The sequence below is a fragment of the Protopterus annectens genome, chromosome 3.part0 (genome assembly GCF_019279795.1).
Source record: "Protopterus annectens isolate FY-2018-M chromosome 3.part0, PAN1.0, whole genome shotgun sequence".
Lineage (NCBI taxonomy): Eukaryota > Metazoa > Chordata > Ceratodontiformes > Protopteridae > Protopterus > Protopterus annectens.
Window position 1 is genome coordinate 844,546,451 of NC_056731.1, and position 22,953 is coordinate 844,569,403.

Sequence of the window (22,953 nt, forward strand, 5' to 3'; positions counted from 1 at the left end):
AGGCCATGAACCCTAGGGCTTGCAGTATTTTTCTTGCAGATAGCTGGGTTCTGCTGGCCATTTGTTTGAAGTAGTTTGTCAAATAGACCTGTTTTTCTGAAGTGAGAAATGCCATCTGGGAAGTTGTGTCCAAGCTTGCTCCCAGGAATACAATCTTTTGACTGGGCACCACTTGTGATTTCTTTTCATTGATGGTGTACCTCAATGAAGTGAGAAGGCTTTTTACAAATGCAAGGTGCTGAAGTAGCAATCCCTGACTGTCTGCCTGAATCAGGCAGTCATCCAAGTATGGGAAAATGTGAACATTTCTCTGCCTGCTGTATGCAATGGCTGAAGCCAGGCACTTTGTGAATACTTTGGGCCCAGCAGATAAGACAAAGGGAAGTGCGTAGATATTTTCTGCATGACTCCCTTATGGGGATGTGCAGATAAGCTTCTTTTAAGTCTAGAGTGACTAACCAGGCATCCTTGGCTAGCATAGGGAGAAGCTGTTGCAGGGTAAGCATCTTGAATTTTGGAACCACCAGAAAGGTGTTGAGAGTTGATAGATCCAGGATTGGGGGGGCCAACAGCCCTCTTTTCTGGGCACCAGGAAAAGTCTGGAGTAGAAACCCTGCCCCCTTTGTTCTACTGGAACAGGTTGAATAGCTCTGATATTGAGCAGGGAAAGTACTTGCTTTTGAGCCTCTGCCCACTGGTTTGGAGGAAGGTCTGGAAACCCGCTTGGGGTTGGCAGTGTATGGAAGTAGAATCTGTACCCTTGGGATACAATGTTTAGGACCCATCTGTCCTGAGTAATAGACATCCAGTTTTTTGCATGAAGGGCAAGTTTTCCTCCTAGGGGCACAAGTAATTGGGCAGGGCTGGGAAAGATAACTGAAAAGTCATTGTGAACTTTTTCCATAACGGGGCGGCTTACCACTCCCTGTTTTTGAGGTGGGGGCACTCCATTGTTTAGATCTCTGCATACCCTGAGTCTGTAGTCTGGGTGGCCTGTTTACTTTGGGTTTGGTCTGAGCAGGCCTGGAAGGGGCTGGAAAGGACCAGTTTTTAGAAGGCCAATGCCTACTGAAACTAGGTGGCTGCACTTGTAAGAATTCTTACAGTTTGCATAGATTTAGCTTTTTCTTCCATCTTTTTAAGAACCTCTTCTGCTTTGGTGCCAAATAAACAGTCCTTATTTAAAGGAGCATCTAGCAATTTGGACTTGACATGATCTGGGAAGGTTTGTTCCTTCAGCCAAGCATGCCTTCTCAGTACAGACCCAGTGACTGCAGCCCTGCAAGATGTTTCTAAAGCATCAAAGCCACACTGCAAAGTATGCTTACTAACTTGGTTTGCAGAATGCATTAGCTGTTGTAAATCTTTATTTTCTGCAAAATCTGGAAGTAATACCATTTTTTATTTAATTAGTTCCATAATATGCTGCTGGTACTTCAACATGTGAAACTGGCAATTCAATGCCCTGATGGCAAGAGTTGCAGAGGTATATACCTTCCTACCCCATCTGTCTAAAGTTCTGGAATCTCTGTCTGAATGGGTAGGATTTTTGGCTGTAGTAGCCTTAATACCTTTAGGTCCCTGGGAAAAGGTGTCTGGATCCGCAGTAGGATTCTTGAAGAGAAATCTGTGGGAATCAGATACTCTGTAGTACCTGTCAGGTTTCCTAGGGGCTGGGGGCAAAGTATCTGGAGTAAGACTGGATTCCATAAAAACATCATCTACAACATTTAGGACAGGAGAGTATAGCTAGAGGCCTGTGCTGAGGCAACTCTAAACATTCTCTGAGTCTATTTTTGGACTGAGGGCAGTCCTGGCATTCCCAGCGGAAATGCTCTCTTAAAGTATGCAAGGTTTCACCAAAAGAAAAGTCCTCTGGATGGGGAGGCAGAGGGGATGGATTCCTCTGCATCTGAATCCTCATAAGTTAATAAGGGCATATCCTGATAATCAGAAGGGTCACAGTCATTGGACGTCTGGTCTGTAGAAGCAGAATGAAACTCATTTCTTTGTCTCTTAGCAGGGGAAGGCTGGCTTCCCCTAATTAAGGTAATAAGGTCTTCAGCAATTCTAAATATTTGTTTTTGTGGCATGGGAGCTTGAGCATGCACTTTGGTCATTGGTTTCCTAAGCGTAGTGCGTACTCTGGGCCTCAGAAACACTAGTTTTAGCTAAAAACGAAGTCGTTGGTTTAATTCGAACATCAGTTGGTCGGAATACACCCTTAGAAGCCGGTGCCTGGCACAGTGGCTCTGGACCCATCCGAGATGCATCTCGCAGCATACTGGACTCTAAATGGGTCTCAGCAGAGGCCTGCGAATCTGTATAAGTGGGCATCAGGGGCTGCAATGGCGCCTCACTGAGTACCAGCGGACTGGCAACTAGCTTAACGGAAGCATAGTCGGCAGTTTTGGATCTATGCGGCTTGTCTCTGTCTTTATCTTTAAGCTTTTTTCAGAAGATCCGTAGTCAGATGGCTTATCAAAGCCATTTTGGAATACGGAGATCGAGAGAGAGAGACAATTTATCGACAAAGATAGCCTGGCGACGAATGGTTTGGGCATTAAACAAGGCACAAAACCTACAGCGAAGGACATCATGGTCTGGGCCTAAACAGGTGACGCAGTAAGAATGAAAATCTCTGTGAGGTATTTGCTTTCCACAGGCAAGACAATTGTTAACTTTTTCTGACATCAGTTAGAGCAAGAAAAAAAGATCCCCAACGGGGTACTTAGCTTTAGAAGACTTCAGGATTACAAACTCGAAAATGAAAATTTCAGATAGTAGCCGACTGGCACTTGCAAACTGCTTCTGCTTTGGGCTCCTCCTCGGCAAAAAAGACTGATGTAATGGCGTTGGCTACCTGTTTTATACCCCTGACGACCTGACGTCATGGAGGAAGAAGACAGCATCCGACGCAGAAATCCTAAGACTCTGGTATTTGGACAGACTGAGGGCTACCTGCAGGTAGATAACCCAAGTGTGATGACTGCAACAGTGAAACACGAAAAACATCAGAAGTGGTATCTTTAGAAAAAGGTAGGAGAAAATTAAATAGAAAACATTTAAATTGTGGGAACAATACATGCAGATTAATGCTTGGAGGAGGAATGAGGAGGTACCTCTATCAAACTAAAAAACTACAGACCAACACCAACACTATCTCCCCTATCCAAACTCCTACAAAGATGTATTTACAAGCAGTTTGTTAACACACTTGAACATAAATAATCAACACTGTCCCACACAGCATGGTTTCAGATATGACCACAGTACTGAAACAGAATGGTTATTCTTTTCATAAACAGTATACTAGAAAAGAAAAGAAAAACAATTAGTACTAGTATCCATTTTCTTTGACCTCTCAAAAACTTTTTATACTGTATCATATCCAGTCCAATTAACTAGATTATCAAACCATGATACAAGCAATTCCTCAATAAGATGGTTCAAGGGTTGACTTCCGGTGATATGAACAACATCAAAACAAACTGTCTTTGGCACTCTACTATCGTCCTCTAGTTGATTAAAACAAAAATTAGGTGTTTCAATTTTTTGGGATTATACTTGAACTTATCAAGAGTTACATAACACTGGAATCAGCTTTGTGGTTTTATGTCTCGAAAAGCCTCTTGAAAGAATGACAGAGCAGCATGGATCCTTTGACCACATAGTGACTCAGTTGCTTTTAAGTCTATTGGATACCTCCAAACAAAAGCCCAGTGACAACTTGTACATGGATGCTGTGGATAAACAGTTTGACTCCCTCAAGTATGACTTACAGAAAATAAATAACACTCTGACTATACAGCCAGATCTGATTTCAAAAAATATATTGAGGCTACAGCTGTCCTTTTAAGACTCAGATATAAAACACTTGCAATTGAATCTGGAGGATGCCAGAGTACAATTATTAAAAAGCAAGTTGATATAAGAGGAAAGTAGAAATCACAGGAAAACCCTCTGACTAACTTGGAGGTGCCAGAAAAAATAAAAAGCTCAAATCCTTTAGCATTTGTATACACTAACTTAGCAGAGTGGACAGTATTCTACAGCATGAATTGATTATTGAAACAAGCTCAGCTCACTAGGTTCCACTTCTGCAGTTAGATATCACTTGGCTTGCCCAATTTTGGCCAGACTTCTTAGTTATACAACAAAATAAAAAGTGCAAGACCAAAAGAGGTTAGCTTGTCAAAATGGGTGGAAATAGAGGCTGTACCTTGTTAATCTAAAAGTCTTGGCAGGAGGAGCAGTGACTTTTTCTGCAGAAGAGGATGCCTATAAGAAGCTCCAATGCTTCTTATTGGTTACACCTGCAGAACTTTCCAACACTAAGCATGGAGTTTCTTGGATTCACAAAGAAACCCCGTTGAGGTGCTCTTTGCAACTTTTTCTTATGTTCAAAAGGAGACCTGTAGAGCAGCAAAAGGCTACAACATACTACTTGCCAATTTGGCCATCAATAACAACCTGTGACAGTACGTAGTCACTCTGTATTGTTCTGTGTTTAAAGGCTCAGTCCTGAACTTTATTTCCTACTTCTTAGTGATTTAGGGGGAGAGATGTAGGTTGCCACTGCTGCAGATATGTTTGACATACTTAGACTGCAAGTTAATGTTCACTATAACTTCCATTTGCCTTCTTTTCTTCTTTTTGGAACTGTCTGGTTTGAATTTGTTTGAAGTGACTTAATTGGGGGTAATGGGAAGTACAGTGTATTGCTGCAGATAAGCTTCATATGCTGTTGACACAGCTTCTGATACAGCTGATGTTCACTTCAAGGGGTGTGTGATTCACCCTCTTTCCATACTTTTAAGACACTGTATGCTCTTGGTTTTTGGAATATATACATTTGATAGAGTAATACATGTTTTTAAATAACTGAGTTGATTTCTTGCTAGTCAGACATCTATGGAAAGTATTCCATAATCTCTTGAACCTCGCTGGTCTGCAGGTGAAGTTTCTTAAGCTAAAAATAGGGTGCTGTTTTACTAATAAGTTTGTCAATTTACGTTATTGAATGGACACAATCAATATTAAGTCTTGGAATGTAAAAGGGTTGGTGAATGATCAGAAAAAGAAAAGGATATCTGCTTACATACATGTGTTAGACCACACTTCATTTGCTTACATGAGATGCATCTAAAATAAGTAGAGCACAATATGCTTTTTATGGGGAGATACTCTCAGGGATGGTTTTCTTATCCTAATGGACGCAGAAGGGGATTGTTAACTTTAATAAGGAATGACACCCACTTCAATGTCACAGACATCTTTTCAGATGAGGGCCACCATGGCTGAGTAAAATGATAAATATGTAATAGATACAATGATAAGCGCTTTAACAGTAAAGCCACTTCCTAAGACCATATACAACAGTTCAAATAGGTTCACTCATTATAATCAAAACACAAAACCAATGAAATCAACAGATTCAGTTGCACAACTAACTCTAAGTAATAGTCACTATCACTATTTCATTCATAAAACAATAAAGAGTGCTCCATTTGCAGTGCCTTCTATATAGGTAAAACGAATAAGACTTAAAAAAAAAGGATTCATGCACATATAAATGATATTAGAAATATAAAGGTAAGTAATGCACTGGCAAAGCATGTTAATGATTCTGGCTCACATCACTGTTTATTGTTTTAGAGTTTTTAAATATAAGTTTAAAGTGAGGGGATTTAAGGAACAGAACTGAATACAGCTAACTTAAATAGATTTTAGATCTGCAAGCAGTTAAAAGGCCCGAGTTAATGACTGTGTGTCTTTAAAACCAGTGCTAAGTCACAAAGATTGTTCCACTGACTTAAATGGATTGACCGTTGTTTTATGAATGAAATAGTGATAGTAACCATTACTTGAGTTAGTTGTTAGTCATGTGACTGAATCCATTGATTTCACTGGTTTTGTGTGTTGATTATAATGAATGAACCTGTTTGAACTGTTGTATATGGTCTGAAAAAGTGGCTTTGCCATTAAAGCGCTTACCGTTGTGTATCTATTAAAAATATTTATCATTTTACTCAGCTGTGGTGGTCTACTGCTCCTGTTTTCTCTCTCAGACTGTGTGGATTAATATGACCTTTGCCCACTAGGATTTTTTATTTTGGTATCTTTTCAGATGAGCAAGGCAAGTATATCATACTGAAAGAGACTTTGCTTGACCTGGATTTTACTTTAGTTAACATTTACTTACTGCCTGGAACCCAAGTGAGAGAAACAGCTTTTCTTATCAGTGAGTGGGTGACTAACCAGCAAGGTGTGCCATTATGGGTGGGTGACTGGAACTTAGTTATTATGTCTAGTGAGGTACGTATAGGTCCCATGAAAAATGACTTGCTACAAGCTGGAAAGTTAAGATTTATCTGTCATTATTTTTATAGCATATGCACATATATTGTTAGGTATGCCTGCCCAGAGATATACATACTATTCCTATAGCTCTAGAGTATCTTTGAGGACTGACAGAATATGTATAACACAGGAACATGGATATATTCCACAGGTAATGAAAGTTCCCCATTCGGGTATCAAACCATGCCTGGATCACTCTACGGTTACAATTATTCCCATTAACCTTTAAGAAGTGCTGGAAGCTCAATCCACTATTTTATAAAGGAGAAGAGGTTATTGATACTTTGAATGCTATTTATCAGAAAGGTGTGTTGTGGCCCATCACAGAAAAACAGTATACAGTTCAGGGTTGGTTATGCTTTAAAGGTTGTTTGACAGTTACTAAAGGATCACACAGAGTTAGTAAAGTGAGCTTTGCCACCAGTTTAGTGAATCTCCAGAAGGAGTTCTGTGCACACCAAAATGAGATGTCAAGGGGCACAACAGGACTTGGAAGGTTTAAGTAAAAGATCCAGAAGCTAAACTCTCTTCTGATAAGTAAAGCAGTGCAAACCAGTAAAGCCCTTAGATTATTACACTTTGAGAGGTGCCCTCCAACATTAAGTACCTGGTTTTGTGATTTCGTAAACAGGAGGTAGATAGGCAGATGAGATAGATCCAGGACCTGCAAGTAACTTGCACTCCACCTCCACAGGAATTATGGAAGTCTTTGTTGATTATTACACCCAGCTATACTCTAACCAATCACATATTACAGAATATGCTCTCTTACTCTTAAGAACAGCTCATTCACTTCTGCTAATACTAATGTCCAAGCAACTCAGACAAACAACAGAGCTACAACAATCACAGAAATCTTTAGTTAAGCTACAAAGCAGAATCTGTCACGATGCTGCACTAAAACAAAGACTGCTTAGAGTTAAAAATAAATACTGAGCTTTTTCACAACTTAAAATGGCTCACCATATTCTAGAGAAACCAAAAGAATGCTGTGTCTAATAAAAATATAACCCCATGGAAAATAAAGATCCATCAAAATCTAGAACTTACATAAAATTCCAACAATTGTCATTTTATTTATTTATATTTCACTGACTGGATTAGTCCCACTAGTATAATAGCCTTTTTTCATGGGAGAGCCAAATTGGTATTTATACTATGAGGGGAAATTTGTCCAGGACATAGGGCAACTTCCTCTGCTTGTCAATGTTGCAAGTTGTACCCATTCTGGAGGAGTACTTCCTGTTTTCATTCCAGGCGCAGAGGCAGCGCAGAGAAACAGGGAGGCAGATGGAGAGAGAAGGAGATGATGGAGTGGTGAAAGAAATGGATGAGAAAGCAAATAAGATCAGAGAATGTGTGCAGGATCCTAAGCAAATGTTTCAAAGAAACCTGTTTGATGGAGATGAGTCAGCAAAGGATGGATGTATAATTACAACCCCCTTGTCAGGATGGCTAACTCAGCTATTGCCAGTCCTAAGCCCAGATGAGAAAGGAGGAGGGTTGAGCATCAGGCTAGCAATCCAACCTCGTAAAAACCATAACTGCTATGGAAAAGATAAGCAGAATCTCAATCATTTCTAGTCAACCGAAGGGATCAGTTTTGAACCACATGATGGCAAAGGTGAAAACTGACACATCGTACATCAGTGACTGGTGCTCTAAGTCGCAGACAATCTTCTCCACCAAGAACATGACAAAAATCGGAATGTGCAGACATTGCATCAAAGTTGACAACTCTCTCAATTGCTACAAGAACTTGATAATTATTGACTGGACATTCTGGATGTCAGTGAAACCAGATGGACGGGGAATGGCCAAACCACCAGCAACAGTAAGACTATCTTGTATGCGGGACACAATGAAAGGCACAACGGGGAGTTGGCCTGATCTTGGGTGAATGTGCAAACACAGCACTAGCTAGTTGTAAACCTGTCAACGATCGGATTATCACTGCCCATTTCACCTATGGACATGCTAAAGCAACTACTGTACAAGTATATGCACTGACAGAGAAGACAGAGGACGTGGTAAAGCATGACTTCTATGAGCAGCTCCAAGACATCTTTTGGCATCTCAAACCATGACTTGAAGATCTTGACTGGAGACTTCAACACTCAAGTGGGAGGAGATTGGTGTGGATTCGAAGGAGTGATCGGAGACCATGTGTCATCTGAACACCTCAGTGACAATGGTGACTGTCTGGTATCCTTTTGCAAACTTAATAGGCTATGTGTTGGTAACACATACTTTCAACATCAGCAGATCCACAAGAACACTTGGCAGACTCCAGATGGGCGAACCTTCAATGAGATCAACTACCTCTGCATCAGCCAGAAGTGGAGGTCATTCTTGCTCGATACAAGGGTCTCCAGGAATATGGATGTTGGCTCAGACCATTACCTAGTCAAGATGAAGATTAAACTCAAGCTTCAAAATCAAAGACAGTCCACACTATAATGACAGTTCACAACAAGGAATCTCAAAGACCCTGACACTGCCAATGCCTTCACACTGGAAATGGGCAACTGCTTCAACATCCTTAGAGAGGCAAAAGATGTTGAAGACCACTGGGCCAAGCTCAAAGACACCATCAGAGTGTGCACCCAAGATACCATTTGAAGACAGAGGAAGGTAGAAGGAGAAGTGGATCCAAAACCACATACAGAAACTGATGGATGACAGAAAAATCACGAAAATGAAATGTGACAAACCACAAACATGAGCGCACAAGAAGCGGAAACCTGAAAATATGTGGAGCTGGATTGACTTGAGAAGAACAGCTGTTGGAAAGCTAAGGATTGGCTGGAACAAAAGGGAAATGAAGCGCAAAAGTTGGCCACCCATAATTACAACAAAACCCTTTACTGCATCATCAGTGAACTGACTGGAGTAAAAAGCAATTCCAATGTCCTGATCAAAGATAAAAGCAAGAAGCTTCTGACTACCAAAAACAAGCAGAACAAAAGGTGGATCGAACACTTTCAGGAAACCTTAAATCAAACAGAGCCAGCCACCACCTATAACTTTGACACAGATGAGACTCAGGAGGAGTTACAAGTGAACACTGGTGCGATCACCATTGAGGAAGTAAACATGACAATCAGAAGCCTCAAGAATAATGAGTCAGCAGGCTTGGATGAAATACCTGCAGAGTTTATGAAACACAGTGGTCAGGCCATGGCAGAAGAGCTTGTGATGCTGCTCAAACAACAAACCAGAGCAGTCCCAGAAGAATGGCAGAGAGGTGCCATAGTCAAGATTCTAAAGAAAGGCAACACATCTGAATGTACCATCTGGCAAAGCATCACCCTGCATTTAATGCCTGGGAAAGTGTTCTGTGTGGTCCTTCTACTGTGACTGTGGAATACTACAGATCAATGCCTGATTGAAGAACAAGCTGGCTGCAGCGGCAGAAGATCATGCAGTGAACAAATCTTCATCCTCCGGATCATCATAGAACAATGTGTCAAATTCCAAAAATCACTGGTCATCAAGCTTGTCAATTTCAAGAAAGCTTTGACAGCATGGATTGAGAGTCCATCTGGCGCATCCTGTGTTCCTACGGTGTACCACCAGCCTTCATTACCATCTTCAAAGTTTTGTTATCTGGAATAAAGCTGCTGTGTCAAAACAGAAAATGGCCACATGGACGTCTTTGAGATCAAAACTGGGGTCAGACAAGTCTGTATCCTGTCCCTGCTCGCCTTGCTCATTGCTCTGAGCTATGTTATGTGCTGAACAGGGAAGCACATCAGAGCCGGAATCTACTGGACTGATCAAGATAGCCTCGGTCACCTGGATTTTGCTGACATCATCACCTTGCTTGAAGAGAAAGAGATAAAGCTGCAGGATGTGATAACCAACCTCAACTGAGAAGCCACCAAGATCAACCTCTGGATCAGCTCCGATAAAGTCAGAGATCACAAACATGCATGCTGCGGCCCAAACAAGAGGAGTGATGATCAGACCAAAGTGGCTGGAGGAAGTGAGAGATTCACCTACTTAGGCCGTGTGATCACCGAATATGGAGACTGTGACCCCAGGGAAATACTGCCAGCCCAGCTATCTGGAATTTTGTAAATAATCATATGTCATTTGTAAATATTAATATGATTCATATGCTTGTCTTACAAATGTAAGAGAACTATATGTTATGTGTATATTAAACTACTGGTGCAGAAGTGTGTGTTGAACTGCATGTTATGTATTAAGCTTCAAGAATGTAACCAAAGTGTACCCTACTGGAAAAGAATAGAAATGTATATAAACTATATACCTGTGCAAGTGTACGTTTTAATAGTAGAAGCTGGAACATACAGAGTTAACTTACAAAACTTCAAGAAAATAAGTTGAAATTAAAAGTGCTTTACAATGTGCTATAAAAAGTAGTTTCAGTGCAGCAAGCAGACACAGTGTCTAGAGCTAGAAGTTTCTTTCTATTGTCTTGGAGAGAAGTAATTACTAGGTCCAAAATGTAAAAGTATTTAATTGTTTTACGACTTCCAGTACTGAGCAAACATCTGAGAGATACGCATTTTTCACAGAGAAATGTTACATTTTGTTAAGTTTCTGTTAGCATGGGAACTAAAGGCAGGTGACCAAGGGTGATGTCATCCAGGCTAAGCCAGCAGTAATGTTATGATATTAATTTAAGAACTCTCTCAGAGAGACAGGGCATTTTGTATCTTGTCTTGGATCTAGAAACATCGATTCAGCACTAATCTGCATTTGCCTTGTTCTGTAACTAAGATTTAGGCATAGTATCTTTTAGATATGGATAAGAATATAGTAAAGATTAGTTAAGATGTTTTCTGTATTTATTTGAGACTGTCCTGCAATGTTGTTTTAAAATATTTCCTGTGATTCTGAACTCTGAAGTGACTGTGTTTGTTATTGAGTACTGTTTTGTTCTTTTATTTATTCTTAAATATATTTAAACCTTTTAATTGTGGCTGGTTTGTTTAGAGATATTTAAGCTCTTAGAGTACTTGCATATGTATTTGGTGACACTGTATAGGCCACCCCATAGCCTTGCTCTTGGTCACACTTACCATTTGGATTAATAGTAACATTAAGTCGTAGGATTGGACACCCTTTGGTAAGGGCCTTATAGTAGCTAATAAGTAAGGGTGGCTGGTGGCAGCTGGTACTACCTTATAGTCTGTGAAGAAGGGGGCATAGCTAGTAACTCTGTGTCAGCCTTTCCCAGGTGTAGGTGTGTGTGTGTGTGTGTGTGTGTGTGTGTGTGTGTGTGGTTGTATATCAATCAAATCTCAGTGTGTGTGTCAGCTACTTGGGCAAGGACACAAAGCACCGGCTGGACAGAGAGGGTGCTGGAGGTTTTGGCTTGGCCACTCAGCTGAGATCTCCACCCCATAGTTGTGCCAGTCGCAAGTTTTATTGGGGATCTGGAGAAAGAGGGAGAAACCAGCCCCAGACTGACTGTAATCTCTTTGTGCTCTTAAGGGAAACTGTACTTTACTGTGTGTGTACTTGTCATCTTCCAAATGTGTACGTCCCTCACTGGTGCTAGTGGTGAGTATTGAGGCTCCTTAATTACTGGGCCAGTGCAGGAATGTCACAGAGATGTAGAAGAAGATGCCAAGTGCCGCATCACGAAGTTGACAGCAGGCTTTCAGATGCTGAACAAGATCTGGTTCTTGTCATCCACCTCCCTGAAACTCAAGCTCCACTTGCTTATCTCTATTGTGATCCCTACAGCCATTTTTGCCAGTGAAACCTGGAAGGCATCAGCATTTATCAACAAGAAGTCTGACATCTTTCAGCAGAGGTGCCTACACCAAATTCTCATGATCCGATACTATGATCATATCACCAACGAATAGGTTCTACTAAGAAGTGGCTTGTGCAAACTCCATATCATCTTTGCTCACAGAAGACTTCGACTAGCTGGCCACATCCTTCAAAGGGAGAACCATCAGATCCCGAAGATGGCAATGACATGGGTATCACCCATTGCCAAATGACTAATAGGACACCGACAGAACACTTGGAGAAGAATGTTCGTACAAAACCTGAAGGCACAGAACATCAGTTGTGATGATGAGACCTTTGCCAAAGACCAGAAACATTGGAGAATGCTTGTTGCCTGATATGGCCTGTAGCATGGGAGGATCTAAGTCTAAGTAAGTAAGGCAGAATGGCTGCGGGATGATTTACTTAAAGGAACGGCGGTACAGAGTGAGCCAGAAAATGAAGGAACTATTTCCTGGGGGGAAGTTATGGAGAAAATAGAAAAGGAGGATGCAGAGACAATCCTGAAGAATAGTGTTGAGATGGAAAAGAAAACATGTGCAGAGAAAGTAAAAGAAAGCAAAAAGTAGAGTAGCAGAAAAGGAGGCAAAAGAAAATGAAAAATGGAATACATAGCAAGGATTCAAAGTAAAGAAGATAGGGAAATGGGCAGGTATGACATGTGGGACAATTTAATAGCTCTTTTGGGAGTAAAAGTGCATGTGGTAAGAGCATTTATTTTTATTAACAAAGAAAATGCTGTGACATTATATTTCAGACTGTTTTTTCCAATGGAAAATTTTATTGGAGAATATGAAAAAAAGAAAGACTGTAACCCATGGAATCTTTATGTGATGAAAGCAATTAACAGGGAAACAAAAAAGAAAATGTATGTACAATTTTGAACAGAGACAGAAAGCAAGACTTTGAAAGGGCATGTGAAAACTCTATATAAAGAAGTACTGGATATTGCAAAAGTTTATGACAAAAGGGGTTTATGTATTGCTGGCTGGGATTGTAATGCTGTGTTAAAAACAGAGAGAGAAAAAATTACACATATACCAAGCATGACAAAAGTGGAGGGTTGTCATAAAATAATGCATCCAAGCAAAAACATTTTTTTTGTGGAAAAGAAGGGCATTTGATAAGTAACTGTGAGGAAAAAAAAGTTATATTTGTAGGGAAATGGGGCACGATGCAAAAACATGTGAATTGAACTAGTATACATATAACAAAATTGGTAATTTACGGATGGATTGCAGAAATAAAAATAAGAGAAAAGAAAAGAAAATGAACAAAGAGAAGATATTTTAGAAGTAGTAGAAACAGAAGAAAAATTAGATGAGAAAAAATAACAGAGGACACCTAATAAGGTTTTGAAATAAGTGATGTAAATGGCATAAACTGGAAGGCAGTAAAAGATAGAACAAGAAAATTTAAAGCAGTAAGTACAAAAGAAAAAAAGAAAGGAAATGGACAAAAACGTGTATGTGTGTACATTATATATATATATATATATATATATATATATACACACACACACACACACACACACACACACACACACGCACACACACACATGCACACACACACACACACACACACACACACACACACACACACACACACACACACACACAAATGTATGTATATGTAGCTAATGACTGGTGGTCGGTATAATGATTAAGGTGTATGACTCCCAAACACAAGATACAGTGTATGATTCTCATATTAAGGAAGGAAATCGGTTAGGCTTAGAATGGCCTATTAAGAAAGACAACCTGGCAATTAGCTATGAACTTAAGAAACCATGAATCTAAGGAAAAGAGAAAATGAAAAACTTAAGAGAGATTTCTGTAAATGAGAATAGTTTTAAGAATACAGCAAGAAGAAGAGGAATTTTGGAGCGGTGTAATACATGTGATGTAAATGTAATTACATTAAAAGATGCAAGATTTTTAACAAATGAAGAAAGATTACAAACATAAGAACTATGGGGAGGAAAGATACTCTGGAATTTGGGAAATGAGAGATGTTCTGGAATAGCCATATTCTGTAGAAATATATTAAAGATATTAGATGCAAGTTTAGCAAAAATGGGAAGATTAACCATTGTAGATTTAAAATGGAAAGAACAAGTATAAAGAATTTTAGCATTGTATGCTTATACTAACTATAAAGAAATGGAAGGTTTTATCAGATTTTACACTATGTAATGATAAATATGAATATTATAACAACAAATGACTAACTGTGATTTAAGAGGTAAGCATAAAAAAATGAAATTATATAAGAAAACTGTTAGAAGTTATACGATGTGGTAAGTAAAAACTTTAGGACAAAAATTCATGGAATTACAAAAGAGGTATTAAAGAAATGAAATAGATTATTTTAAAGTATCAGAAGGTTTAGTTACAGGAAAAGGGAAAGTAACTGAAATAGGATTTTCTGATAATCTTGAAATATGGCTAGAGATAAAAGAAAACAAATAATATATAAAAATAGGCAAAAGAATAAAAATGATAAATGAGAAAACATGGAATGAAGAAGAAAAGACATCAGTAATCTAGTTATGGAAAGAGCATATTACCATGAGAACGTTTTATAAAAACTGGTCTGAATGATGCAAATTTAAGGAAAAAAAAATGTTTTTTCTTTTCTTTTTTTTTTTTTTTTTTTTTTTTTTAGAATGGCAATATGACATGAGAAATGTAGCGAAAGAAAAAATATAAAAGAATATGTAACAATGCATTGGAAGATTTACAACAAAGACAAGGGAAAAGAATTATATGAAAGAAATCAACAAAATACAAGAATTGTTCTATAAGCAAATACATTTTTACAAGAAAAAAGAGATGAAGTATCGAGTTACTTAAACAGATTAGTAAAGGAAGATAATAATGCAATGATATAAATAAAAAATGTAAAAGGAGAAACAGAAAGAACTCATAAAAAGATTATGAATACTGTAGGACAATATGGACAAGTAATGGTTAAAGAAGAAAAGAAGGTAGTGAAAAAACATGGAAAATAAATAAGTTAATAGAAAACAAGAATAAACAGTTGGAAAAGCAGATATCTTTAAATGAGCTAAAGTATTAAGACAAGGAAATATAGATTCAGGTGCAGGACCAGATGGAACAGGGTATGAAATGTATAAAAATTTAAAGGACTAGCAAAAATATTTTTCTAAAGATTCAGAATGAATTGTTAAATTAATGTTTTATGTATAAAGAATTGTGTAGTGGAATACTTAAATTCATGTGTATGAAGGAAGACAGAAGACAATTAAAAAAACTGGATACCAATAATATTAAATAACAATGATTATAAGAACTTTATAAAAATAATACAAAAGAGATTTGAAACGAAAATTGAAAATATTACAGAAGATAGTACATATAGTATAAAGGAGAAGGGCTGCCAAGAATTATTAACAATAGAGAAATGGAGGATGATACTATGAATAGAAAAGAAGCAAAAATCAAGATAGGAGACCTTAATAAGGCATTTGAAACAATTGGACATGAAATCGTATTGGTAATAATAAAGAATATAATATAAGCGAGAAGCTTAGGAAATTATGTATGTCACCATATGGTAATAATAAAGTAAAAATACTTACAAATGGCTGGTTAAGCCAACAGGTGCTTACATATGATGAGTGGTGTAAGGCAGGGATGTCTAATGAGTTGTATACTCTGCATTATTTAGGAATGTGATAGTGTGTGAAATAAGTGACAAAAGGAATGAAGCGGGGTATACAACACCTGAAGTGTTAAGAATTCCAGTTTTGTTAACATATGCAGATGACATAATTATTGCAAAAAACAAAATTTAGTTAAAACAAATAATAATTTTCAGAAATGCATGTCTAGAGATAACAGGAACGGTTTTAAATAAAGAGAAAAGTAAAGGTTAGGTGATGTATTAAAGATCTGGAGTATATATTTTTAAAATGATTGAGATTTCTGTGTTAAGTATAACATTTGGGAATAAAGGTATAAGTAGAATTCAATGGGAAAAAAACAGTAGAAAAAATAAAATGAACTTGTCTTTTCTGGAGAACATATAAATTATCATTCAGAAAAAAGATTTATTGGATAAATTCAATACTAATGGGAAAATACCATACTTAGCAAGTATATTTATGTAGCTAACTGTATTTAAAAAGGAGTTATTGCAAATAATGTTTTCATTTATATGGGGTTCTAGATTAAACCCAGTAAAAAGAAGAGTTTTATATGTATATAAATAAGAAGGAAGCTTATGTTTAATTAACCTAGTGGTAGATATTGCTTCATTACATTTGTACAATGTGTTACAGTGGATAAATGAAAGAGACAAGAGATTAGTAATAGTAAGTACGACAAATTTCAGGGTAAGGTAAAAAAGGGGAAAACAGTGTATAACTGAAGAAATAAAATGTTACCAATAAAATGTTTTTGTGGAAAATAAAAATTGATGATATAGAAAAAGATAGAAAAGTATGGTATAAGAATGCAATGATAAAAAATTATTATGTAAAATCATTGGAAAATCTAACAGATGAAAAAATTACAGCTATAAAAATAAGAAGCAAATAGTGCAATCAGAAAGTAAATTGTCAGGATTTTTTGTGGAGACTGGTAATAGATAAATTCTTAGTAAAAGGAAATATGCCATATAAGAAGAGAAGTAATAGAATGTTTTCATTGTCAAGAAGAAACTACGGAATATGTGTTTTTGAAATGTGAAAGAGTTATGGGGAAAACTATGTAAAAAAGATATTTTGAAGATAGCCTATGGCACATACTGTAAAGGATGAATTTATACATGAAAATGGCAAAATATGCTTTAGAAAAGGTTCCATTCAGAGCTGACATATTTTAGACAACTAGTTAACTGTGTTACTGTTTCAAACAAACAAGGTAAAGACAGTTTACTATGGAGAAGTAAGAAGTATTACCTGATTAACATCAGTGCGCTTCCAGTTTTCTAGTTTCCACTCTAAAAGGCAAAAAAGGGCACACAAAAATATAAACTCTGAAAAGTTTAGTAATAATAAATATAAATTAAGTCTATATCTTGAAGTACAATACAGACTGCTTAGTTTACCTGGCTATGCAAAAAAAAAAACACTTTAGAGACTCTCTTCTTCACATTCCTGGCAATTATTATCACTTTGTTTTCTACCTCCTCATATGTGCCACTTTCTATGGCATGGCTTCCACAACTCTACACAGCACTACAGATGTAGCCTCACCACAGCCCCATCTAGGGCTATAATCAATCTTTTATTTCATGGGTATATGTTCACCAGTGATAAATTCCAAATTATGGTTGGCTGACCACTGTCCTTCCTATGTGATTCAGTTGTGTTTTCCTTTTACATTGCAATACTCTCCTGACAGTACCTGTTATAATTTTTACAAATCAGCTGTCTGCCTTTGTCACTGGTACATTCCCCACTGCCATACCCATATCCATTGCCATGAGTTTACGTTTTTGTTTACAAGGTGTTAAAACCAGCCAAGTTATCACAAACTCAAGGAGACGTGACAAAACTGAGCTAGGTAAGGAGAATGACCAGAGCCTGAGGTCAGTACAGGCAAGCATAAACAAAGTTATTTGAAAGACAGTTCCAATTTTCATTCCAGGTATTTTGATTATAGGTTCATAGGCTGGTACTGGGCTATCTGCCCGAAGGCATATATTAGCCCAGCCACTTTGTGCGGTATTCATCGCCCCTTTAGTAGTTCCTTAGACCCTTGTACTAGCAGCTAGTACCCTTGGCCCCTATCTAGTAGTGCTGTTGGTGTGATCCCCGGTGTGAACTTTCTGATACCCAATCCACTCATCAAGATTCCTCTTGAAGGGTGATAGTGAGGGTCTCTGTCTTATCTAGATCGGGACCCTGTTCCATAGTAAGGGAAGTCTCTGCGAAGGGAATCTATCCCTCCAGCATGTTCTATTCATTGTTGTGTTGAGGTTTATATCCCTAGAGCGTGTAACTCGAGTAGATTTGGTTTAGCTAAGATGGAGCATGTTCAACAATTCTGGGTTGGGCATGGCTCTGTACGTTAGACAGAGATCGCCTCTGAGAAAGCGGTATGCAAAAGAGAACAGTCTTAACTATTTCAATCGTGCTGCATAGGGCAACTGTTTGAGGCCAGTAATCCTCTTGGTTAGGTACCTCTGTGGTCTCTCCAGCTGCTGGAGATGTCTAGCCAGGTACATTCCAATTGGTGCATTGTACTCAATAATGGGTCTGATGAGGGAAGAGTAGAGGGGCACCATTACATCCTTAGATCTTGATGTGAACCCTTTCATGATCAGATGGGTCACATAGAAGGATTTTCTAACCACTTTGGCAACATGGTTATCAAAGGAAAGCTGACTATCTACTTGGGTCCCTAGATCCCTTATTTCTTCTTCAGATTTCAGGGGTTTACCTCCTATGTTGTAGTTTGCGGGTACTCTGTTTTTTCCAAAGGGATTACTACGCATTTTTTTGCATTTAGCTTAAGACCATGGCTTTGACACCATGCATCAGTCTCATTTAGGCCCTTCTGGAGGATCTCCATGTCGGCCGAAGACTCTATTAAAGCACCCAGTTTGCAGTTGTCCACAAACTTAGTCAGCCACAGCCCTTCCGTGCTTGCCTGTACTTCTGAAAAGTATATGCCAAACAGGAGGGGCCCCAGGACAGAGCCCTGAGGCACACCACTCGTTACTGGTCTGGATTCGGACACAGATCCCACTACTCTTACTTTATGGGATCTGTCTGAGAGCCACTTTGCGATCCATCTTGTGACGTAAGGGTTTATGCCCAGGCTGGTAAGCTTACCAATAATACCTGAATGGGGAATGGTGTCATATGCTTTAGCAAAGTCAAGGTAAGCAGTGTGTACCTCCTTTCCCTTATCTATAGCCTGAGTAACTGTCTCAAAGAAATCCACCAGGTTCAGGATGCATGATCTGCCCTTGCCGAAGCCGAACTGTGTGGGGTCCAGTGACTGGAGGTTCCTAATCTCTCCATTTATGAGTTCCATAATGATTCGCTCCATAGCCTTACAGATCAGACTGGTCAGGCTTATTGGTCGGTAGTTCCCAGGGTCAGTTGTGGCCCCACCCTTGTGTAGCGGGAGCACAGTTGCCGTGCGCCATTCTATGGACACGTATCCTGTGGAGAGGCTGAGACTGAACAGGGTATTAAGATGCAGGGTTAATTCCTTTTGGAGCTCACGTATGACACAGCCTGGGACACCATCTGGTCCCATGGAGGCAGTGTTTTTAGCTTTAAATAGAGCCTTGTTAACCAACGTATCAGTAATAATTGGACTTACACAATCCCCTGGAATGGTAATAGGCCCTGTAGGTGGTGAGGGGGGTATTTATGGCATTTTATGGTATTTTATATTTGAATACAGTTTATAACTGGTGACTCCCAAGCTGGAAGCTCAATAATCTAATTTTTTAGCCTCTGTGCCTACGCAACAAAATATCCCCTCATACTACTGTAAAAAGACATCCTCTAGACAGAAAAGACAACACTCTTCTCTTTAGCAAGAGAAGTCCCTTTACAGCTCTTGATCTTGTTTTTATTTCAAAATAAATGTTACCATTAGGCAACTGTGCAATGGTTAGCACCAATACCTTACAGTACATGGTTATATGATTCGGTTCAGGGCTGGAATACCTTTGATGTGAAATCAGCATACCTTCTCCATGCCCATGTGGACTTTCACCTGAATCGTTAGTTTTCTCCCACACACCAAAGCCAAGACAGTAGGTAAGCCAATGAATCTCTAAACGATTCACAGGTATGCATGAAGGGAGGGAGGGAGTGGCACATATGTACATTGAGATGCACTGGCATCCCATCCAGAAATGGTACTCTGTCTTAGTCACACCTAATGATTGGATAGGTTTTATCCTCTCCCCATCCCCTGTAATCTTCAATAGCAAAAAGCAGGTATCAGAAAATGAATGGTTACAGTCACAGTGTTCACTACTCTGAAAATAACACTTGAGAACTTTAGGCACAGATACAAAATCAAAGGCTTAACTAATCAAATCTTATAAACAATTCTTTAGACATAGGCTTAGGCATACTGCTCTACTACCTCAAACAGGGATCCATGACTCAAGTTCAAGTCTTGCAAAAGACACTCATAAGTGCAATCACACAAAAAATGTGACTAGGGAAGTAGAGCAAATGCATTCTTCATCAAGTGTGTCATATACATTGAATGTAGGAAGATCAAAGGTAAGTGGGCTAGGGTTCTAGCATGTGCAAGTGTTTGCGTATAGGGTTAGAGTAAGGGTAATTCTGGGTAGTGGGTATAGATGTGCTTGTGTGCTTGTATGACTGCTTGCTGGTTAGGGTTAGGGCAAGGATTAGGTAAGGGGGTTGATTTAATTATGTGTGTGTGTGTGTTTGTAGGTTAGGTTAGTGGACAGACCTAGTGGTGTGTGTGTGTATGTGTGTGTGTGTGTGTGTGTGTGTGTGTGTGTGTGTGTGTGTGTGTGTGTGTGTGTGCGTGTGTGTATGTGTGTGTGCGCGTGTGTTTGTGTGTGTGTGTGTGTGTGTGTGTGTGTGTGTCCAAGTGTCTTGTGTAGTGATACTGTTAGATCAAGTAGATCAAATGCACTCTTCATCAAGTGTGTCATATACATTGAATGAAGGAAGATCAAAGGTAAGTGGGCTAGGGTTCTAGCATGTGCAAGTGTTTGTGTGTAGGGTCAGAGTAAGGCTAACAATGGGTAGTGGGTATAGATGTGCTTGTGTGCTTGTATGACTGCTTGCTGGTTAGGGCAATGGTTAGGTAAGGGGGTTGATTTAATTGTGTGTGTGTGTGTGTGTGTGTGTGTGTGTGTGTGTGTGTGTGTGTGTGTGTGTGTGTGTATGTGTGTCCAAGTGTCTTGTGTAGTGATACTGTTAGTGATCCAAGTGTCTTGTCTAGCGATAGGGAAAGGGGGGTTTGTAAATTAAAGTGTAGGGTAAGGGTTAGGGGCAGAGGCAGAGTTTGTTAGCATGCATGAGTAAGGCGGACCAGAGGGTGCAGGTGGGGAGTGAATCTGAACCATTTCTATCCCTTCAGGAACGGTCAGCTACTCAATCCCACTTCCCTTGTCCAGACCTTCCAGCACCTGACCAGTCAATCAACAATCTCAGGTCATCAGGATGGTCAAAGCTTCATCCATCTACGCCAAAGAGCCAAGGGGTATACTCCACTCCTTTTAAGCTAGATACATAGTCTAAAAATGTTGCTAATAATATATTAAATTATTTTGCATAGACAACTTTTCCTGGGAGGCGGAGAGGGTGAAATATGCAACATTAGGAAGAGTAGCACAATCTTCTTGAAAATAATAAGTGCAAAGATTTAAAAAATCCAGAAAAAAGGATGTCTGACATCTGTACATCTGAGAAATCCAGTACTTTATAATTTCATTTCTACTGCAGTATCAGTCTTTCAATTAAAACTTTCCACGGTACAGTCAAAGAATTCAAACAAAAAAAAAAAAATCAACATTTTTAGCATAGGTTCCTTTTTTAAATATAGTCCAAAGATGTTCTAGAAATAATTCAACTTTTTCAAAGTTTGTTACATCTGTAGGGGAACATAGACAAACATTTAATTCTTTTTTTCCTGCTTCATACCTGTCAGAAAGATATCTGGAAACACCTGTGAGTGGACATATTGAGCTGTGCTCACTCCCGCTCCCCATGCAACCAAAGGTGTCAGAGTCTCTGAGGGATGGCCTGCCCCATGTGATCCTGTAAACGATGAGTACAAGACACTCAGCAGAAAGTACATCTTGGACTATTCTCCTGAATTTACAGTGGATATGTAGTATGTAAGCAATGAACTTATTTCTCCTACTTCAGCTATGTAATTAGCTCTAAAGCGAAGACATTTGTAACTGCGCACTTATTAAACATTGGTGAGGTTCAAAGTTAGCTGCACTTCAGAATTAAAAAGCGGTATACTATAGTATGCATATATTCTTCATTGTTTGTATTCAATTTGCATCAATATGACATTCCAAATATTTGCATTAAAACTGACAGCAACTCTGATGTCATTGTATACTCTACCAGAGAGATACATGCATTATAAATATGAGACACTTGTCAGCAACAGCAAGCCAGATTACTGAAATAAAAGTTGAAATGAAATAATGAAATGAAAAGGTTGTCTGCAATTGATAATACTCTGATCAGTGCTCTACCCAAGTAATCAAAATGTAAATAAAAAATAAATTAAACACAATGATGCTGAATGAAAATTATTTTAACGTGTTAAACATCTTAAGATGCATTACTAATATAAAACAACATCAATGTTTATACTATTTGAAAATTAAGTGAATAATGAATTGATCCACAGGAGCATGAAAACTTCTTGGCATTCCCTGAAAATATCCCTATAAAAGATGGTTCTTTAATCCTCTGCATCTTCAAGGACCCCCTCTGTAAACTGGAGTACTTGCACTTCTAATGTTGGGTATTCATGTTTCTTAGATTGGGTTAGCAAAAATTGCCCGAACTGACCAGTCTATAATCCCACCGGGGGTAGTAATATCCTGACCTATATCTCAGAAACTCAGCCCTGTCATGTTTCCTGTCCTGGTTTGTCCCTCATTCATTTAATTGAACCACAAACTGGTTACCCTCACCCTTAAAACATCCACCACTGGTAATCAAAACCATTCTACCATTCTCCTTAGAGACTTCAAAAAAGTAATTTTTTTACAACTGTACTACGAAACCTCAAAATTCTTCCATGTTACCCTCACAGTGAATATGGGATATGCAGCCACCTATGCAAAGGACCCTGATGC

The 22,953-nt window shown here is 38.7% G+C and overlaps 1 protein-coding gene across 4 annotated transcripts in view; it reads right to left on the bottom strand.

Moving 5' to 3' along the window:
- Window positions 1–22,953, bottom strand: part of PIGN (phosphatidylinositol glycan anchor biosynthesis class N) — a 1,150,670-nt gene that overhangs the window by 807,401 nt on the left and 320,316 nt on the right. For 3 of the 4 annotated variants that reach the window (XM_044065178.1, XM_044065179.1, XM_044065182.1), the window contains 2 exons: window positions 21,770–21,886; window positions 17,069–17,109 (listed from right to left, as the gene is read on the bottom strand). In XM_044065178.1, the coding sequence (XP_043921113.1) occupies window positions 17,069–17,109; window positions 21,770–21,886 (158 nt within the window). The remainder of the gene's footprint in view (window positions 1–17,068; window positions 17,110–21,769; window positions 21,887–22,953) is intronic. The other variant, XM_044065181.1, reaches the window with a different exon arrangement.